The sequence below is a fragment of the Buteo buteo genome, chromosome 1, assembly GCF_964188355.1.
Source record: "Buteo buteo chromosome 1, bButBut1.hap1.1, whole genome shotgun sequence".
In the NCBI taxonomy this organism is placed as follows: Eukaryota; Metazoa; Chordata; class Aves; order Accipitriformes; family Accipitridae; genus Buteo; species Buteo buteo.
In genome coordinates this window covers 6,252,919-6,272,491 of record NC_134171.1, presented here as the reverse complement: position 1 = coordinate 6,272,491, position 19,573 = coordinate 6,252,919, and the positions used below count along the sequence as shown (strand labels likewise).

Here is a 19,573-nt window from a genome sequence, read left to right as displayed (position 1 = left end):
TATTTAAGGGTAGAGACAACTGGTTGTACAGTTTCACACCTGGCTAAATCAAGACAGACAGGAAAGCAAATGCTCAGTTCTTCCTTCTACCGTTCATGCAGCTGCCCTAAGAAAGGTGCTGAACATGGGGCAGTACCATCAGGACAGGCTCCCTCTCAAAAAACAGAGGAAGAGAAAACACAAAACCAAACCTGCCACTCCTATGGGCCTGTATTTACCCAATGCCATCTGATTTACAGGTCTTTTTATTCTCTTTATTCTCTGTGCATTTGGCAAATCTCCTTGTGTGATGGGGTTATCATATGTCACGGCTATCCTCACTGCCAAAGCCTTGATGTCTAAACCCCACTGTTTCCTTTTATCCTTCCACCTGGCAACATAACACATTCGTCTGAGATCCTTCCCCCCTTCCCAGGGGTTTTAACAATGCTTTCCAAGTGGGTACCAAGTGTAAATGAAGCCTCAAAGCGTTTCTAAGTATTCCACACCCTGTACCCTCTTATTTAGCAATTTAAGGAGATTTGTTGCATTCTACCTTTGGCTGTACCTCAGTGTCTGCATGAACACAGCTCTACTACTGTTCAGATTTTCTGAGATCAAGCTGCTTTTGATATGCAAAAGACTCTAGGTTGTGCATTTCCTATTACTCTTCTTGTTGCCAAGATCAGAAAGTCAATTAGATTCTATTTTTCCTCACTTCTCCCTTTCCAGATAACATTGCATATAATGTAAAAACAAAACTCCAGCAACCCATGAGACAATATCCTAGAAATTCCTGCTTGACAATATCCTAGAAATTCCACTAAATATTAAATCGTGCCATGTTTTTTGATGGTTTGTGACATGCTGACAGGTGATATCGATCATGGATGACATTAATACGAGTGGTTGACACAGCATTTGCAGCACTTTGTCCAAACCACGTTCTTCTTCTTGCTGTTGTCCATCTTCTCTGTCAGTTTTTTGGGGGGAGGGGTTGGGTGCTATTACGCTTGAAGAGCTGCAGGCCTTTATTATTACCCTCTACTCTGTCAAAACTCTATTATTCGAGTCCGACAGCCTGCCTAGGTCACAGGAAGATAAAGAAAGCCCCGAGGAGAGGACAGTCGCGATGGGGGAGCGAGGCCGATCCGGTCCCTGCGCTCCGGGAGGGGCAGCGCGACCCGCCGGTACCATGGACAGCGGCAGCCCCCCCCCCCAGCCACCTCCCGCCCACCCTAATGAGCAATTAACTCTAATTTAGGGACAGAGGTGAGCTCTTTCGGGTTGTTTGGGGACTGGTTTTGCCCTATAAAGTCAAGGGAAATGGAGGAGGAGGAAAAAGCGTGCTTTGGGAAGGTTCTTTAAAAAGAGAGATGAAGTAGGTGTTACTTAAAACTGCAAGGTTTTTCTTGTTTCTGTATTTATAGAGATAAAACATGCATTTATATATACAAATTTATATTTATATATGTATAAAATTGTAATGTATTATATATAAACACATATCGCATATATTATAAAATGTAATATATACACATTATAAATAGATATTATATGTAATATATACTCTATGTTATAAAATTTATATATGTATATGGATTTGTATTTATATGATATATTATATAATTTATTACATAATATATAGATGTATATTATTTATTGTGTGTAATATATAATATATATCATAATTTATAATTTTATATATAATATATATATAATGTTATACTATTTGTTGATATTTTGTGGGCAGCACTGGAGAAATAACAGAGTTTGGTACAAGCTTTTTAATAAAACCCTCAACCCCTGTCCCTGGTTTCAGCTGGGATAGAATTAACTGTCTTCCTAGTAGCTGGTACAGTGCTATGTTTTGAGTTCAGTATGTGAAGAATGCTGATAACACTGATGTTTTCAGTTGTTGCTCAGTAGCGTTTAGACTATAGTCAAGGATTTTTCAGCTTCTCATGCCCAGCCAGGGCACCTGACCCAAACTGGCCAACAGTGTATTCCATACCATGTGACGTCCCATCTAGTTTAGGAACTGGGAAGGGGGGGGCAGGGATTTTTGGCCGCTCGGGGACTGGCTGGGTGTCAGTCGGCGGGTGGTGAGCAATTGCCCTGCGCATCATTTGTACATTTCAATCCTTTTATTACTACTGCTGTCATTTTGTTAGTGTTATCATTATCATTATTAGTTTCTTCTTTTCTGTTCTATTAAACCGTTCTTATCTCAACCCAGGAGTTTTACTTCTTTTCCTGATTTTCTCCCCCATCCCACTGGGTGGGGGGGGAGTGAGTGAGCGGCTGCGTGGTGCTTGGTTGCTGGCTGGGGTTAAACCACGACAACCCCTCAATTATTTTTATTATAACTTCTCCCCCTTTGTTTATCTTCCCTGATCAGGTGCTCCCATTTGGCTCAATGGCATTAACGGAGTGAGGAAGAAGGTCAGAAAGTGGCTTCAAGAGTTTGGCTTGCCATGAGGGTTGGTGAACAGTACACAAAAACTTTTCTTCAGGTTTGAAAATTTTTCTTTTTTGATCAGAAAGAAAATATTTTTATCAGATTACAAGTTTTATAAAAGCCTTTAATTTTTTAAATTAAATGTAAATTAGAAGATAACTTTAAACACAATAATGTTAATGTATTTTACACAGAAGTTGCCAAAACTGACTTTTTTAGAAATACACAGAACTTTATGTTGACTAAAGTAATGAAATCTGTTTAGATTCACAAAATACTCTGACCCATCCAAAGCTTATTTCTCCATCTCTGTAGAAAATATTTTCTACAACTTTATTAAAGAAAATACAGAGATGAGATTGTGTTTGGCTGTGATACAATCCTTTCTTTCTTTCTTTCTTTCTTTCTTTCTTTCGAGTCAAAAAACATCATTTAAAAGTAGATCTTATTATTTTCAAAGGGTAATCTGCTATTTCTGAAGCATATGATACAAAATGTTCCAAACATGCTCATTCATCACAGTTTGATTGTTAATGTCAAACACAAGTTTGAAATCTGAAAGGCCAATGGCCAGCCAAGAGCTGAGCTGTTCCAGGGAAAGGACAGTAAATCTGGGTTTCTTTATTTTCCACCAACCCTCCTCAAGATGTTTTCTCTCCAGACTCATTGAGAACATGCTCCAAGGACATTTTTCGTGATGGGTCCAAAACCTTAGTGGCTGTCTTTGGAAAACAGGTGGGAAAGGAGGAGGACTTTTTGGTGATAGCAAGCAAGTGTGAAGAGTTGATGGATTTGGGTAGGATCTGGGGGGCTGGTTTAGGACAGGAGCTATGGATGGGGTTTACACATGTGTAACACTCACCCAAGCTCTCAAAGAACCAGAATTTTTTACCTTTTCTTGCTGAGTTCATTTTCTGCCAGACCATTTTGCTGAATCACCTCCCTGAGGAGTCCAAGAGGTGCCAGTTAGTCCCCCAAGCCCAGACCTGCACCTGGAAGGAGGACCTCTCCTTTCCAAGCAGCCACTTTAATCATAGAATTGTTTAGGTTGGAAAAGACCTTTAAGATCATCGAGTCCAACCATCAACCCAACACCACCATGCCCACTAAACCATGTCATGAAGTGCCTCATCTGTGTGTTTTTTGAATACCTTCAGGGATGGTGACTCAACCACTCCCCTGGGCAGCCTGTTCCAATGCTTGACAACCCTTTTGGTGAAGAAATTTTTCCTGATATCCAATCTAAACCTCCCCTGGTGAAACTTGAGGCCATTTCCTCTCATCCTATCACTAGTTACTTGATAGAAGATACCAGTACCCACCTCACTACAACCTCCTTTCAGGTAGCTGTAGAGAGTGATAAGGTCTCCCCTCAGCCTCCTTTTCTCCAGAACTTAGCCAGGTTTCCCCCAGGGACATGCCTAAACAACCCACTGCCCAGTTTCCACCCTGGCCAGCTCTGCTCTAAAACCCAACAGCTGCCATCCCATCCCACCACCCCATCGTACCACCTCATCCCTCCATCCCATCCCACCATCCCATTGCACCATCACATCCCATCCCACCATCCCATCCCACCATCCCATCGCACCGAGCCCGACTCAGCCTCCCCGGCAAGGCAAAGAGGGGCTGGGCAGGTAACATCTCACCAACGCTGATGCTAACAGGTTCCTCTTTAGGTAAAGTCTGGGATTTTTTAGCATTTTGGTTCAGTTTATGAACAAAGCACCCCTTTGCTTTTAGCAACGGGGAAGCCAATCCGATTGAACGGCTCTTTTTTTTTTTTTTTATTTTGTTATTTTTTTATCCCGTTGTGTGCTCGCCGCGCCCGTGCAGCCGCTGTGTGTTATAGGAAGGACTGGTTTGAATGCAGAAACAAAGCACCGTTCCCATGGGGAGCCAGGACCACCCGGGGGGGGGCTGGATGAACCTCCTCCTGGCTGGAAGCGGGACGGAGGAGTGAAGTGGCTGCACCGGCCCCCCCCCTCCGCTGCCGGTAAGTACGGCCGCCGGTATCCCCCTCCCCATCCCCAGGCAGGGCTGACCCCCCCCACCCCTGTAGGTGCATCCCACCCCCCCTTCCCAGGCAGGTCCTGCTCCCTCCGGGCACTACTCACCCCCCAAAATGACACCCCCCCCCAAACACTGCTTCCCCCCAGGCAGGGCTCCCCCCGTTCCTTCCCTACCTCCGAGACAGACCCCCTTCCCGGGCAGGACCCCCCCCAGCCTCTTCCCAGGCACTGTGTCCCCTGGCTCCAGGCTGGTCCGGGAGGGGAGGAATGTGTCCTTCAGCATCGTTGGCATTTTACCCTCCCTGGAATTGGGGGATTTTGCCCCCCCCCCACCAGGGGTTGGGATTTTTGACCCCCCGGTGGGTGGGATTTGGCACCGCAGCGCTGGGGTTTTGCACCCTAGGGTTTGGGGGTTTTGCACCCTAGGGTTTGGGGGTTTTGCACCCTAGGGTTTGGGGGTTTTGCAACCCAAGGGTTGGGGGTTTTTGCCCCCCCCCCCCCCCCCGCCCCGGGGGTTCTGGGGTTTGGCACCCCAGCTCAGTCACCCCCCTAATGCCAATGGGTACCCCCACATTTGAGGCAGGGGTTTAACTTTGCCTTGAGTTTTAATGCTGTGCTCAGGCTTCAGTCTCTCCTCGGGGAGGTGGTTGCAATAGACTCGCTTTTGCTGCGGAAGAGCGTTCAGTTCTGCTGGGGGCACATCTCAAAGGGCTGTGCTGGCTCATAGGTGCGGGTTCGTCATCCTGCACTGGGACAGAAACCATCAGCCTCGCACAGCCGGACTGGGAGCAGCTCCATGGGACGGGATCTGGGAGCCCTGCGAGCTGGCCTCAGCCCCTCGGACCCTGCCGCTGGGAAAAGCACCGCGCAGCCGTACTGCCGAGCTGCTCCGAGCCGGCTGGCTGCGTTCAACGGTCAGTTTTGAAGGTAAGGATCGCACCTTGGCCTCTGCTGGGTTTCCAGACCTGGGGCTGGTTAGCTGGTGGAAAGGTTGTAGGAGTTGTTCTGCGCTGATTTGGGGGCGGAAAGAAACTGCGCCCTGAGAAATGCTGCCCTTCAAATGGGAAAGTTGGCTGGAGGAAGAGAGAAAGAGAGAAGGGAAGTCAGTGCAAAGGTTTTCTTGCTGCGTGGCCGCCTTGAATTCATGTTTTACAGGTGGAAGCATCCCCAGGGATGTTCCTCCTCTTTATCACTGCACAGCAGCCTTGCAGAGCAATGCACTGTTTGACAAATTACTGAGCTGCTGCCATCTCAGCTCGCAGCAGAGAGGAGGAGGGAAATGTGTTTTGAGGTCCTGGGGCAGGTATGGTTGCATGCTGCCGTACGCTGATTCGTACTTGGTTTAGTAGAGGAGCAGAGTCTGGCAGCAAATATATTTCCAATTTTCGTAATTCCTCTCAGATTTTAAAGTGCAGTCAGCCTTGAGATTGCAGGGCTTTTTTTTCCCTCCCCTGTCATCAAAAGATACCATTTAATGATGAAATTAACCTTTTACTTGGGATTTGTCTGCTGAATAAATTAGGTCAAACTTTCTGTATATTAAAGGAAAACTACTGAAATGCTGGGGTTGCTTCACTCAGGTAGACTGAGAGCAGGTAGACTGAGAGCAGGTAGACTGAGAGCAGAACCTAGCCCATCAATTTTTGAAGGGAAGCAAAACTGTCATGTCCAAATGAGAACAATGCAAACCCTAAGGCATCTGAGATCCCCAGGGAATCTGGTATGATCCCACACCATGGTACAAGTGGGAATTTATCCCATTGATTTAAGAAGGCTCCTTACAGCAAAGGCTGAAAGACTGATGTTAAAGAAAGAAACTGTGCTGTATCAGCAGCGTAACCACACAAGCTGCTGCAGCTCATAGGAGAACTTAAAAGCTCCAATATTTAAGTTGTGGAAGTACATCCCTGAAGGACGGCGCATCCTGCTTTGTCCCAAAGATTTCCACAGAGATTGTATCACCCTCTGCAGCAGGACCCTGTTATCTGTACCCTGAATTAGAGTTCAGGGCTCAAACCTGAAGTTTCAAGCATCCATCATCCCTTCTTTTTGTTGCCGGAGGAATCACGGATGTCAAATGAGCGGAGTCGCATTTCCAGCCCCTCAGCCTGTCTTTGTGTTGATGAAAAACCAGTATGACCAAGAGAGGGTTTCTCTAATGTTCTGTGAGCGTGGACACATTTGATGCCTGTATTTGTGCGTCGTTGTGTCATGCTCCTAGATGTATCCTGCATTAAGCAACCTGCCGTTACTTTTTCACTTGGTAAGACCTTTTAACCCAGGCTGGTGGCTGAGGTGGTACTTGAGTAGCATAGAGAGCTTGCAAAGATGAACTCTAATAGCTGTGTCCTAATTCTACCTAAAGTTTGAGTGCAGTGTGTGTTCAGAGATCAGTACCAGAGCCACACTGTGTAAGTAATGATATGCTTTAATCAGAGTTGTACTAACACCGATACATACCTAACAACTGTGTGAGCACATTGTTTGCAGGAGAAGGAAGATGTGCCTGCTAAATCTTCTTGTTTCAGTGTTACATCTAAAAAACCCAAATAACAAATCCGGCATTCTCATCTATGATTATTCAAGGCCATAGACCAAAAATTTGGCATTGATTTTTTTGAACCTTAAGACCTGATTTTTTTAAACTTTAAAATTTGACATTGTTTTTTTAAACCATTGATTTTTCATTAACCTGTTTTTTGCTGTTCATGTCTTGGGAGCCTATCTTAATGCTGCACGCTCTTCTGGGAGAACATAGGGCTAACTGGGTGGTGTTCATGTGCTTAAAGTGGTTAGGGGTCAACTCCAGCTGGAAATCAGAGGCAGTTTCCATACCTTGGAGAGGCTCCGGAGGTGTGAGGACACCGGCATCTCCCAGCACATATGGGAGATGGTGGATGTCCAGATGAGCTGGAGGATGGACGCGGACCATGTCATGGCCCTTGCAGTGGCAGGTTCTGCAGCTCGGCTGGCTGCGCGGCCAGGCGTTGTCACCACCTGGTTTTGCCAGCCAGCAGTCACTGTGCCATCTGTGCGGACCACGTCGGGAGGAGAACGGGCGGAACAATTTTTCTGCCAGAAAGTGCGGTTGCATTGAAATCAAATTGCTCCGCAGGAGTTCTTCCAGTTTGATGACATCCTTGGCGGGGTTGTTAGAAAGAATAGCGTAGATTATCCTCTTTCTTGTCAATGACGTGGGAGCTGGAGACAAGACCTTTTATTTTATTCTTATGGGCTGACATCAGGATGTGAAATGTTGTCCAAGGAACATTTTCATTAAGACTGATGTACTTAAGACATCCTGTAGACTTTTAGCAGCAGCTGCTCAGGGGCTTGCCACAGAGCTTGATGTCCAACAAACCTGCTTGTTGTCAGTGCTGGAGGAGCAGGAGAGCTTCAGATCTCAGGCAGAAAGTCCCAACTCCGGTGAGGAGGGGCAAAGGAAGAGTTTTCGTTCTTAATTTTTTCTAGACAGCTTTAGTTATGTCTTGATTTTTATTTTTTAACCTGTAAGAAAGGAAACCACTGAATCCAGCAAGTAAATAGAAGTCAATGGAGGGAGCTGAGGATTTTGAAGGATGAGTGAGTGCATGTAATACATGATTACATCCAAGGAAAAGGTCAGTATTGCTTTTACAAAAGGCAGCCCAGCCCCACAATCATACGGGAGTGCTTGAAAGAAGTCTGCAAGTATGGGGATGAGAAGCACCTAGTTGGTGTAGTCTGCCTGCATTTCTGAAAGGTTTTCGATATGGTCCCTCACGGCAGGGGCTTTTAGGGAAACTTAAAAGTCCTGAGTTAAGAAGGAAGTTCCTTGTGTGAATAAATACTTGTCTAAAAGGTGAAATGCAGGGGGAAGTGGATGGTGTTACCATGTGGAAGAGAGGTCAGCAATGCTCTTTCCAGGGACAGGGGCTGGGATACGTGAGGTTCAATACATCTCTAGCTGGAAAAGCTGTGAATCGTGAAGTGGTGATATTTGCAAGTGAAACAAAGTTTAATCAGGGCATGAAGGATAAGGCCTGACTTAAAGAATTGCAGAGAAGCTTTCATGAGGCTCGGTGAGCATCAAAATGGAAGAATAAATTCGACTGTGAAGTGATGGAGTTTGGGGAAGATGGAGAGAACCTCATTTGCTCATTTCATCCTATTTTCCAATCTAAAGCAGCGGGCTCTGAGCTGACTGTTACTGCTGTGGAACGAGCTCTTTGCATGGCGATAGGCAGTCCTGCGGAAAGGTCAGCTCAGTGCTAAGTGCCAATCAAAAGCAGCAAACCACATTAGGGATTGTTATGAAAGGGAAGCAGGACAAGAGAACATCATTATGGCCTTATATAAATCCACAGTGCATTTTCCTCTCAGAAATTGCAGTTTCGGTCCATCTCAGAGGCTCAGAAGAGGAGGAGGGATGCTCAGGAGTCCTCAATTGCTTCTGTACAAGGAATAAGCAAGGCTCCTCAGCCTGATCAAGAGACGACAAGGGGGCTGGGGATGTGACAGAGGTTAAAGAGCCCACCAGTGGCATTGAGAGAGTGGATGGGGATTGCTTGTGTGATATCTCTTCCAATACAAGGACCAGAGGCCATCAAATGAAACTAGCTGGTGACAGGCTCAAAACAAGCAAAAAGAAGTGTGTCTTTGCACAGCACATAGCTGAGCTGTGGAAGTTGTTGCTATGGGAGGTCATGGATGCTAAAACTTTGTGTGGGCCAAAGGGGAAGCAGGACAACTTCATGATATAGAAGTTCTTGAAACCATCTGCAGAAGTAACTCTGGATCATGGGCTGCTGGAAGGAAAAACAGACATTGGGGAAATTTTGAAACACTGCTGTCTTGTTCTTTTAATCTTCCTAAGGCAAAATTTGGCCACCGTGAGATAAGGCATGTTGGACTATATGGATGTTTATCCTGACCCATTCTCATGCTGCACTCAGTAGTGATGCCCTGGAGATGTGGAATTTACCTGAGGGTACTGTGAAAGCAGAGCCCAGTCACAGCAGCAGTGGTGGTATTCAAATATAACAATTTGATGTCTGGAAATATTTCTATAATTTTCTTTTTCCCACAGGTTTTGTCTTTGTGTTCCCATTAGCCACATCAACGCATTTTGAAATGCCGGAATTTTTGCGGCACATCATTCCCACCTTCCCAGGTACCCGTGACACCGCTCAGTCAAAGTCTGGGAACTAAGCTGTGGACACGAGCACATGAATTTCCTTGACTTGAAGTCCCCAGTTGCGGAGTTGGGAGCATCCTCTCCCAGCTGGGCACAGAAGGGGACATAAATCCGAGGTCACTGCTGCACCCGAGACACCTCAATTACTTGCTTACTTGCTCCTTGTGTGGTTGCTGGCAGCTCTGCGTGGCCATTCAGACTGTAGGATGGAGCTGCCCACCATGGGAGTAAAAAGCTCTTAACTTCAGAGCCTAAAAAAGTGCCAGGGCAGAGCATGTACTGAATAGTGGGGTTATGGAAGCAGCCAGCCTGGGCAAGCAGCCTCTTCTGGTCTGTGGGTGGCAAAGATGATAATGAGAATATAGAATCATAGAACAGTTTATGTTGGAAGGGACCTTAAAGATCATCTGCCTCCAACCCCCATATTTTGTGAACAGGGCACGCTGTTCAGTGGGGTTTAGCAGAGCTGCTTTAATTTTGGATTTCGTTCGCTTGCTTCTCCTCTCTTTGCTCTCAGTGCTTTTGTCTTTTTTTGTATCAAGCGTCACCTGATGATGCATTTTCATTCACAGAAGTGCTTCTAATTGCCATGAAGGACTTCAGCCAGTACCGCATATTTATCCTCACCCTCAGGATTTCAGACACTTCTAACAGACTGATAACCATGGGACAGTGATGGCACAGACACAGCAGGGTGTGTGGATTTTTCTTGAAGTAAAAGAAGCATAAACATTATTTCTGTACTTCCTTTCATAGACCTACAAGTCATGTGCCTTAAAGTCCTTCTTTATTTTTTTCCCCCCTTTCCTCTTTTTCAGATTTTAACGGTGGGAAGATGCTGATGGACAAAAATGAATCTTGGTTCTCTAATTTCTCCTCTGCTGCCTCCTCCTTTGTGAAAGGAGGTGGCAGCTGGGCAGGGATCGGCCTCCACGAGGTGGTCGTCGGGCTGATACTAACCCTCATTGACTTGATCACGCTCCTGGGAAATACAATAGTCTTCATCTGCCCGGTGGTGGAGAAGAGGCTGCGCACCGTCACCTATATGTTTATCATGTCCTTAGCCATGGCAGACTTCCTCGTAGCCTGCCTGGTCATGCCCTTCAGGTAAGAAGTGCTTGTAAGGTAAGGTCAGACAGCGGTGTGAGCGTGCAACGTCCTTTCTCCCAGCTCAGCAGCCGCTCTTTGAGCAGGGCTGGCTAGAAATTCACGTACCGTGCTTAGGGCTGGGCTTTCCGAAGAGCTTAACTGCGCGTCGGTCATTAGATGTGCTTCCGTGCCTCAGTTTCCCTACCCTTGATAATGGGTCCGCTTATAATGAACGGAGAGAGACTTCCCAAGGGTATTTTTCCTGCTGGCTGCATAGGGACCCCGGCTGCTGGTCTGAACTAGCTATCCAACATCTCAGGTGGCTCCGGTGCGATGAGTCCCCTCTTCCAGGACTAGTTCTGCGTTGCACACAGGGCCAACGTGGTTGCTAGATGATTTTGCACGCTCTGAGTGTTTGGGGAATGTGAGATGAAGACTGCCGCTGGTGTGTCAGCGCTAAGTGCAATGACTGCGTGGGTCCTGCTTAACTTTTCAAAGGTAGAGCAAATCACGGAGTATATTTTTCCCCCATTTTTCTTAGTCAGGAATGACTATTGAGATCAGTGGATTTAAATTCTGTGCTTTCGATTTTACACTTCTTTAACCTTATCTTTTATTTTCTGGTAGTGGGAAGGAAAAGTAAAATAGTTCCTTACTAGCATAAGAAAATGGATGATTTCATATTGCTGAACTTGACAGGCAGAGGTGTTATTCTTCATATTCTTGGTGAAACACAGAATTTTGATTGCTTCTTCTGGTTCAGACAACAGACCAGTGGAGTTCATGGGGAAAGCTGGTGACCTTGCAAAATAAATCTTTTGCCTGCATAAACAGACTAGAAGAACCGCAGTCTGCAGTGGGATAACAAATGGGATTCGCTGCCTTTGGGGAATTGTTTTGCCCCTATTACCTGACTGCATTGCACATGGATAACTGGCAGTGTTGACATGGGGACAAAGGCCATTTCCCCTCTCTCTGTGTAAATGTAAGGGTTTTATTTTAGTATAAGTAGGGTAATTTAGGATCCCCCTATATTTAATGGAGGAAGAGACGCTTCAGAGGGCAATTCTCCCTGCATGAAGTTTATATTTACAGGAGCTTCACTACCTGGCTAAAACATAGTAAAACAAACCCAGAAACTAGTTTACTTGTAGGTTCTGTCTGTATTGTGCTGCAAAAGGGCCAGAGGTTTGTGTAAAATGGGGGACTGAACCCTATTTAGCGTTCCTGGAGCAATATTAAGCAGCTGAACTCGTCACATTCTGTGCTTCAGTTCTCACGGGGCTGCCTGCGCTTTTGAATTTGGCACCGAAAGATATTTTTCCAGCAAGCACTGACAAACTGAGTTATAAGTTTATAGTGTCAGGTGAAAAAAAAGCAGTTAATGACGCCCTTTAAGAAATATTACTGCCAATTTCAGTTCTAAGCTCGGTGAATTTTTAAGTTCAGGTTCTGAAATCATCCATCTGTATTCACCTGTATTCTCTCCTCTCCACCTGGTGCTACAAATACCTGCCCGAAGGGCTTGGATTGCAGCTTAGTTGAGGACGATCTAACCTCTCCTACCCTTTTAAAGCCGGTGGGAATGAGGGTAGTGACTTAACCAGGAGATTTGTATCTCTGATAGCGGGGGTTTTGCTCTATGCTGGAGAAAGACGGGATTGTGGAAGTGGCTCTTTGCCAGACAGGGGTAGAAAGGGTCTCCAGGTCGGCTGATCTTGTTCCCTGAGGATCACCAGTGGGTGTTTGGGTGAGGACCTGGCTGACGTGGCTGCAGCAGTCTGGCTATCCGCTTCCTTCCCCATTTCCAGCTACCAGGCTAAACTGGGCTGGAGCTGGGCTGCAACTGGTGATGGTGGAGTCTGCAGGGCCTGAGCTGGGCTTGCCTGCAAAACAACGTGGTTCCCCCTGCCCTACCCAGAGGGGATACAAAAACGATCCGTGTGCTCCTGTCAACAGCAGCACCCACTAATTTTTCCCAAGACAAGCTCTGATGTTTCCCAATGCATGGACGAGGTCACTGCAATAAAATGTGGCAGACAATTTCAGCCTCCTAGAAAGAGAAAAAGAGTGTGTCAGTCACCAAAGATTAGCTAAAGCAACAATCTTTCTGCTACCTGGCATTTCCCTGGGCTATTTTTTTTTTCTTTCCATATTCTTGTTAAGCCCAGAAATGAGAGGTTTTCATCCCAGTCCAACCTGGGTGTCTCAAGGGCTCCTCTCTGGGAATGCACAGCATCACCTGCTCTTCCACCCATTCCAACCATCCCTCCAGGAGATCACCTTTTTCATTACCCCTGTCGAACCCAGGAACGGCAGCACCCCATTTGCTCAAAGAAGACAAAAGCTGAACAATTTCTGCTTTGGAGTGAGTTCCAGCTGATAATCTCTACCACTGCTTCCTCTCTGATTTTGTCTGTTGTCTACCTGATGACTCCTCTGGTGTCTCCACGTTCTGCTCGCACTTGGCAATATCTGTCCTCGATTTCTTTTCTTCTAAATGGAGTTTGGGCATTTCTAGTTACCCAGCATCCTTGTTACTTCTGCCTCCCACCTACTGACATGGTATTTGCAATCTGGGCAATGGGAGGGAGAGGTAGCAAAAAGTGCAGGCAGGTGGGTGTCTCGGCAGCTGTGATTTCCCCCGTAAGACTGGTAGCGTCCCTCAAAACTGGAGTAAGACATCTTCCCTGGCAAGGGGAAAAAGGGAATTTGGCACTAGGTTTTGCTCAGTTAGGAACGCAAAGGGGAAGGAAATTGGTCAGTTCCTACTTCCAGGCTCCCAGGAAGGTATGGAAGAAATGAGAAGAAGCAGATGCAAATATGTTTCATTGGGAAATCTGTCTTTGGCTTCTTGTGCCCAACAAGAAAGGAGAAGAAGGGCACAACAAGGATGAGGAGGGGACCACAGGTGTAAAGAATATGAGGGGAAAGATCATAGAATCATAGAGTAGTTTGGGTTGGAGGGGAACTTTAAAGGTCACCTAGTTCAACACCGCTGCCATGGGCAGGGACATCTTCAACTCCATCAGGTTGCTCCGAGCCCCGTCCAGCCTGACCTGGAAAGTTTCCAGGGATGGGGCATCGACCACCTCTCTGGGCAACCTGTGCCACGATTTCACCACCTTTATCATAAAACATTTCTTCCTCATGTCTAGTCTGAATCTACCCTCTTTTTAGTTTAAAACCATAACCCCTTGTCTTATCAAAGGATGGTAGAGGGGGGGAAGTCCTTCCATGAAAACCAATGGATTCGCTATGCAGCCAGAGAGAAAACAGCCCACCTAGGAGAGTGATGTCTTATTTCACAAAAAAAAAAAAAAAAAAAAAAATTACGAAGGTGACCAAAGAGCAGAGCAAGACTGATGCTTTGTGCCCCTCCTGAATGTCCTGGTGTTGCCTGGTGTGAAGACTTGCCAGTTCTTGGTGGGCCACGTGGTGAGGAACGGACCCTGCCAGCTCCATTGGGCGTTGTTTGGCCCTGCTGATGGAGTGACAGTTGTTTCACATCTTTCCCACTGTTTTGACTTCTTATCTACGTTGCTCTTTTGAATTGCAGTTTGCTCCTCAGTTGGTAAGTTAGCACATGCCAAAGAGAAGGAAAAGAAATTACCTTAGGAGCCAGTTTGGCTCAGGAAAATGTGATAGAAATGAAAGACAAGGTTGTTGCCTGGTCCCTTAATTTCATGAGTAAGACTTCTGTTTCGTTCCTAGTTTGGTTTGTTTGCAGGAGCAGTTCCACTGTGCTTAGCTTGTCGCCTGGGTACTCCAGCCAACCCAGTCATTTCCAGGCTGAATATTTCCAGCTACTCTTTTCTTTTGCAAGCATAAGTAAAACACAGAGGTGACTTCACTTCTGCTCGTACTGTGCGTTTCTTTGGGCTTTTATTATTCCTTTTGAACTAGCATCATTTCCAAGCTGCAGAGACCTTTTACATCAGAGGAGAGGGAACAGGTACCCACCACCCTGCACTGTGAGAACATCTGCTAGGTCAGGTGCATCCCACCAGATGTGTGCTGAGGAGACCTGGGTACCCGCTCCGCTGGGATCCGTGCTCACCCCACAGGCTTTGCAGCATCCCTGGGGGTAAGGAAGGCTCCTGAGGAGTGGCAACAAGGCACCCAAGTCCGTTACCGGACCCGTGCTTCAACTTCTACACGTCTTGTTTCCCCATCTGAGAAAGAGCCCTGAAACCTGTCCATGTGCTGGAGCAGTCCAGCAGCCCTATTTTCACTGTATTTGACCAGCAACCTGTGAGGCTACAGGATAATTAAAGCTTTGCAGGACTAGGTAGTTACTCAGCCTTTCGTATCAAATTCCCACACGGTGGTTATTTCAGCAGCACCCCAGGAGCCGCAGAAAGCTGTTGAAAGAAAGGGGAAGCGCACGGCATCTAATTGAATGCTATAGAAACAAGGATCAGCCTTCCTACAGCTGCCATATGTTCCTTCCTTTGCTGCTCACTTCTTACAGGCCCCTCTTGACTTTGTTAGAAATAATTTTGGTATAATGTCTGCTTTTTGCTGGTGTGTTTACCTCGCTGAGGCATTTGTGAGCTACACAACGTACAAGCCGTATAGGCTTCCTCCTAGGATTTTTATTTTTTTTAACCAAGAGTTGAAATCCTCTAGTTTTGAAGCATGAGACCCGGTGAAAACTGAGTTTCTTGGAGGAGGGAGCCTCTTCCATGCCGCAGGAGTTGGGGAGAAATCCTAAAAGTTTGTGCTGCATGGAGCACTGGAAAAAGCTGTGATAAACAAAGCTGTGCAGATGTAAATTTGGGGAGCTTTGCGGGGCAAAGCACCTCTATCAAGGCACCCGCTTATAACAGAGTGCAGGCAAGAAGCATAGGTTTGGTCTTCTTCAGCCATGTCCCACCTGGGGGTTATTGTCGTGGGTTGCACTTTGAGGATGAAACCCTGTGGTCTAACTGAGCCGTACGCCCATCTTTAGTCCCTCCGTGTTAAAACGTGGTGTTACCTCAGCGGAGTCTTGAAGAAATGCATAAAATGGGTCCTTCTAGCTTTGATCTCTCCCCGTTTTCTCTCGCAGTATCATTTACGAGGTGACGGGGATGTGGTTGTTCGGGAAGCTGTTCTGCAAAGTCTGGATCTCTTTTGACGTCATGTTCTGCACTGCATCCATTGTCACGTTGTGTTTCATCAGCCTGGACAGATACTGCTCCGTGGTCACCCCATACCACTATTCAAGAAGGATGTCCCGTGGCAGGTGAGTGGAGTCGCTCCTCACTTTGGGTCCCTCCAAATTTTTCCTTGGCTATGGTCTATATTGTCTCGGGACCAAACGAGCTATTGGCAGTTGCTGCCCAAAAACAGAGCGAGGTGGCAAAAGGATCCTTGCACCATTTAAAAATTTGCAGACAATTTTTAATGTGGTGCAGAGGAAAAGGAGAATGCAGCTGAGCTGGTTTGATGGTGCTCTTGGGAAAGCACCTTTTGAGCTAAGGATAGATCAAAATGGGGTAGAAGCCGGTGATGTGGGCTGACTTGTACCTACAACTTTTGCCCTTTGCAGGAATTTCATGGGAATTTTCCCAAGGACTAGGGGAAATGACACCCAGAAGAATGCATGTAGCGGTAGTCTTCCCCTTCTTAAATTCACAGTGTTTTCCGAAGCGATATTCATGGGGGAAATGCGGAGAAAACGGGACAAGTTTCTAAGCTCCTGTCAAGGTTTCACATGAAATGTCGAAATGAGGACTGCAGGGTGGGGAAAGCTGTCTGAGGGCGGGCAGAGAGGACACCGCAGCTGCAGGGTGCTTTAGCAGGTGGTTCCAGGCTCTTTTGGGGATGTTTTTCCCACTGCAACCCTTGCCGTGTACGATTTGCGGAGGGCAGGCAGTCGCCAAACCGAGGAGGGAGCCCACCGTGCTGCAGAGCGAGTGCTGCCGCGGTACTGGGCATCGAGTGTCCACCAGCTCCAGCCCTATCGCTCCTCAGAGGGTAGCGGCCAGATATTAAAGCTGAAACCAAACAGAAAAATCTACATGCTGTTGTTTTAAATGTTAATGAAAATCCTCTGCAAAGCCTTTCCTCCTCTTTTTTCAGTCCACTCTGAGCATCCCTTAAACAGACCCCAATTTTGTAAACCACAGACCCAATTACCCAGTCGTTAGAGATATTCATGTATGGACTTAATTGTGCCCCAGCTTTTTCCCTTCTCCAAGCCCTGTGGGACTGCTGAGCAGCGATACCCCACGCGGGTTACCATGGGGATCGAATCGTACTGGATGTTCTTAACTCTAAAAATTACTCAGACCCTCTCTCCCCTCCCCGTCTCTTTCCTTTCGCAGATGCATCGTGATGACCTGCACGGTCTGGGTGTATTCCTCCCTCATTTCCTTCCTTCCCGTCATGCAAGGCTGGAACGAGATCCCCGGGGTGGACTTCGATGCAGGCAGAGAATGCATCTTTGTCACCAACTGGATTTTTGCCATTGTGGCTTCTGCTCTGGCATTTTTTGTCCCCTTCATGGTCATGTGCAGCATGTATTTCTTCATCTACCGAGCTTCGCGGCTCAAGGCCACTCGTATCATGTCTCAGACCCTGGAGATTCACTACCACCCCAACAGCAAGCGGCAGAACCATCTGCAGCTGGAGAACAAGGCCACGCGGACCATTAGCATTATCATTTCGGTCTTTGTGCTGTGCTGGCTGCCCTACTTTGTCCTGAACGTCTGGCTTGCTGCCAGAGGCACCGACTCCACCAGCACGGTCTTGGTTGACACCTTCAAGATCATCACTTGGTTAGGGTATTGCAACTCCACCATCAACCCAATGCTCTACGCTTTCCTGAACCGGGACTTCCAACGGGCCCTGAAGAAGCTGCTCATTTGCAGGCACAGATCTCAGGTGGACATCGGAGAAGACATGGTTTCCATAGCCACATTTTCCAAGACTGCTCCAGACCTGGAATATAGCATTACAGTGCCAGTGCCTAACGGTGCCCTAAAGGGCAAACCCAAATAATCGGGATTCAGAATCAGTTGCTGGAGGTGGTGGTACAGAAAGTGCCAGAGCACAACCTAATGGAAAAATAATGGGTAGGAAAATAAGGGAAGGACGAGTTGGAATATTACAGCTGGGGGCATAGGACAAAGATGCATTTCTTCTTCCACAGTTTTACGGACAAGGAACTCTGATATTTTAGGGGCAATTTGTTATAACTAATGGAGCTAATTCCTTCCTGGGTAATTATTTTTTTAATGAGCATTGCCTAAGACAAAATCAACCTTCATGCTGGAGGGGGAAAAAAAAAAAATCTGCGTGATAATGTGAACTTGTCTTTGTGTACATCCTGGTGATCCACAATGTAAGGTAGGACAGTATTTCTTTCTTATCAAGCCACTGTAGCTCTCATCTTGCAGCTTACATTACAAATTTGACCAGTTTTGGTAACTCCACGTGTGTCAATCTGTCTATGGGAGTTAGGAGGGATGTGGTCAACAAGCAGAGGTCACTTCTTTGCAAAGGCACCACTCTGCAGTCTGGGCTGTTGCTCAGGGTTCAACTCACTTGCTTCTGAAATATCGAGAGGTTCAAAGCTTTCTGTGAACCATCTGTGAGTGTCCTTATTAATTCTGGAAGGGAATATCCTATGTGGCAGACCCCAGGAGCCGAGCAAGGCTTGCTCTAACACTGAGAGCACCTAGTGCCCAGGGGGTTCAAAGGGGGCTACAGGTGACCGACACCAGCCAAAGAGGGGCTTTGAAGAGGAATTATTACTTACTTGTGTGTTTTGCGCTGTGATGTCTATGCCTTGATGGTAGGCTAGCGTAGCTATAGAGTATTGCTGGACCACACAGCCATAAAAAAAAGAAAAGATGATAAATGGGAATGATTATTTTTACCACTCCCAAGTGCTTGTCCAGACTTCAACCAGCATCAAAGAGCACCGGCTCCCCTCAGGACGGCCATGGAGTAGCTCACTGAAGGATTACCCTGAAAAGCCAGGACTGCTCCCAAATGTCTCCGCAGCATTGTAACAGTGAGTAAAAGGAGGAGCTGAGCCCCCAGGACCACTGCTTTTCTGTAGCAGGGTCATGCGAGGGCTGGTGACTGCTCAGGCAACAGCCATCGCTTCCCCCGGCACCGTTCTGGTGGGGTCTCATGCTGGTTTACACGGGACAGTCCCTGCGCTCAGAGCCTGCTCTTAGATCGGTCTTCTATGGACATGACACACTTCAAGGAGGGTTTCTGAAATAGCTTTTTTTCTGAGTGCTCAGTCACCTACTTGGTACAGGCAAGGCTTCTGCAGCCTGGGAAGCAGAGCAAACACAGCAGAAAGATATCCAGGCTAACATTTAATGCTAAAACTACTGGACTGAGGCACTCAGAAGGGTTAAGAATGTCACTTTGTTAATAAATAAAAAAAAAGGGAGTGTTAGTAAAAGTCCCGAGTCCTTCTGCTCTTCCATCTCAAAGGTAGCAGCAGACTGTCCTCAGAGGCATAGCAAAAAAGCAATTAGCTACTACCTGGAGCAGCTCAGCTACTGAAGACACTGGTACAAGGGTCTGAAGTCCTTTCTCAGGAGCCTGGTAGAAGAAACAGCCCTGACCTGGGGTTGCAACACTGGTACTCCTCTCAAATGACTCTTCATGGAGTGGGTTAGGTCTCCCAGCTCCTATGACTCCAATAACACAGAAGCGGTAAGGAGAATAACTACAGAATCCTGCCCTTACTGGGGGGGGAAGCATTTAGGTCCAGTGGGCACAGAGGTGGCCGGGGCAGGATTCTTGCTTCTGCCATCCAGTTCATTTTGATAAAACAGGACAAGGAACTGTGTTTCAGCCCTAAGAGCTATGGGAGAGGGAGCTGAGGGATAGACAACATCC

General features: G+C 46.8%; 1 protein-coding gene across 1 annotated transcript; it reads left to right on the top strand.

Moving 5' to 3' along the window:
* Window positions 1-10,303: 10,303 nt before the first annotated feature.
* Window positions 10,304-17,707, top strand: LOC142036853 (histamine H2 receptor-like). The gene is made up of 4 exons (XM_075040549.1): window positions 10,304-10,322; window positions 10,447-10,735; window positions 15,771-15,947; window positions 17,032-17,707. The coding sequence occupies exons 1-4, from the start codon at window positions 10,304-10,306 to the stop codon at window positions 17,705-17,707; spliced, it is 1,161 nt and encodes a 386-aa protein (XP_074896650.1).
* The last annotated feature ends 1,866 nt before the right edge of the window (window positions 17,708-19,573 follow it).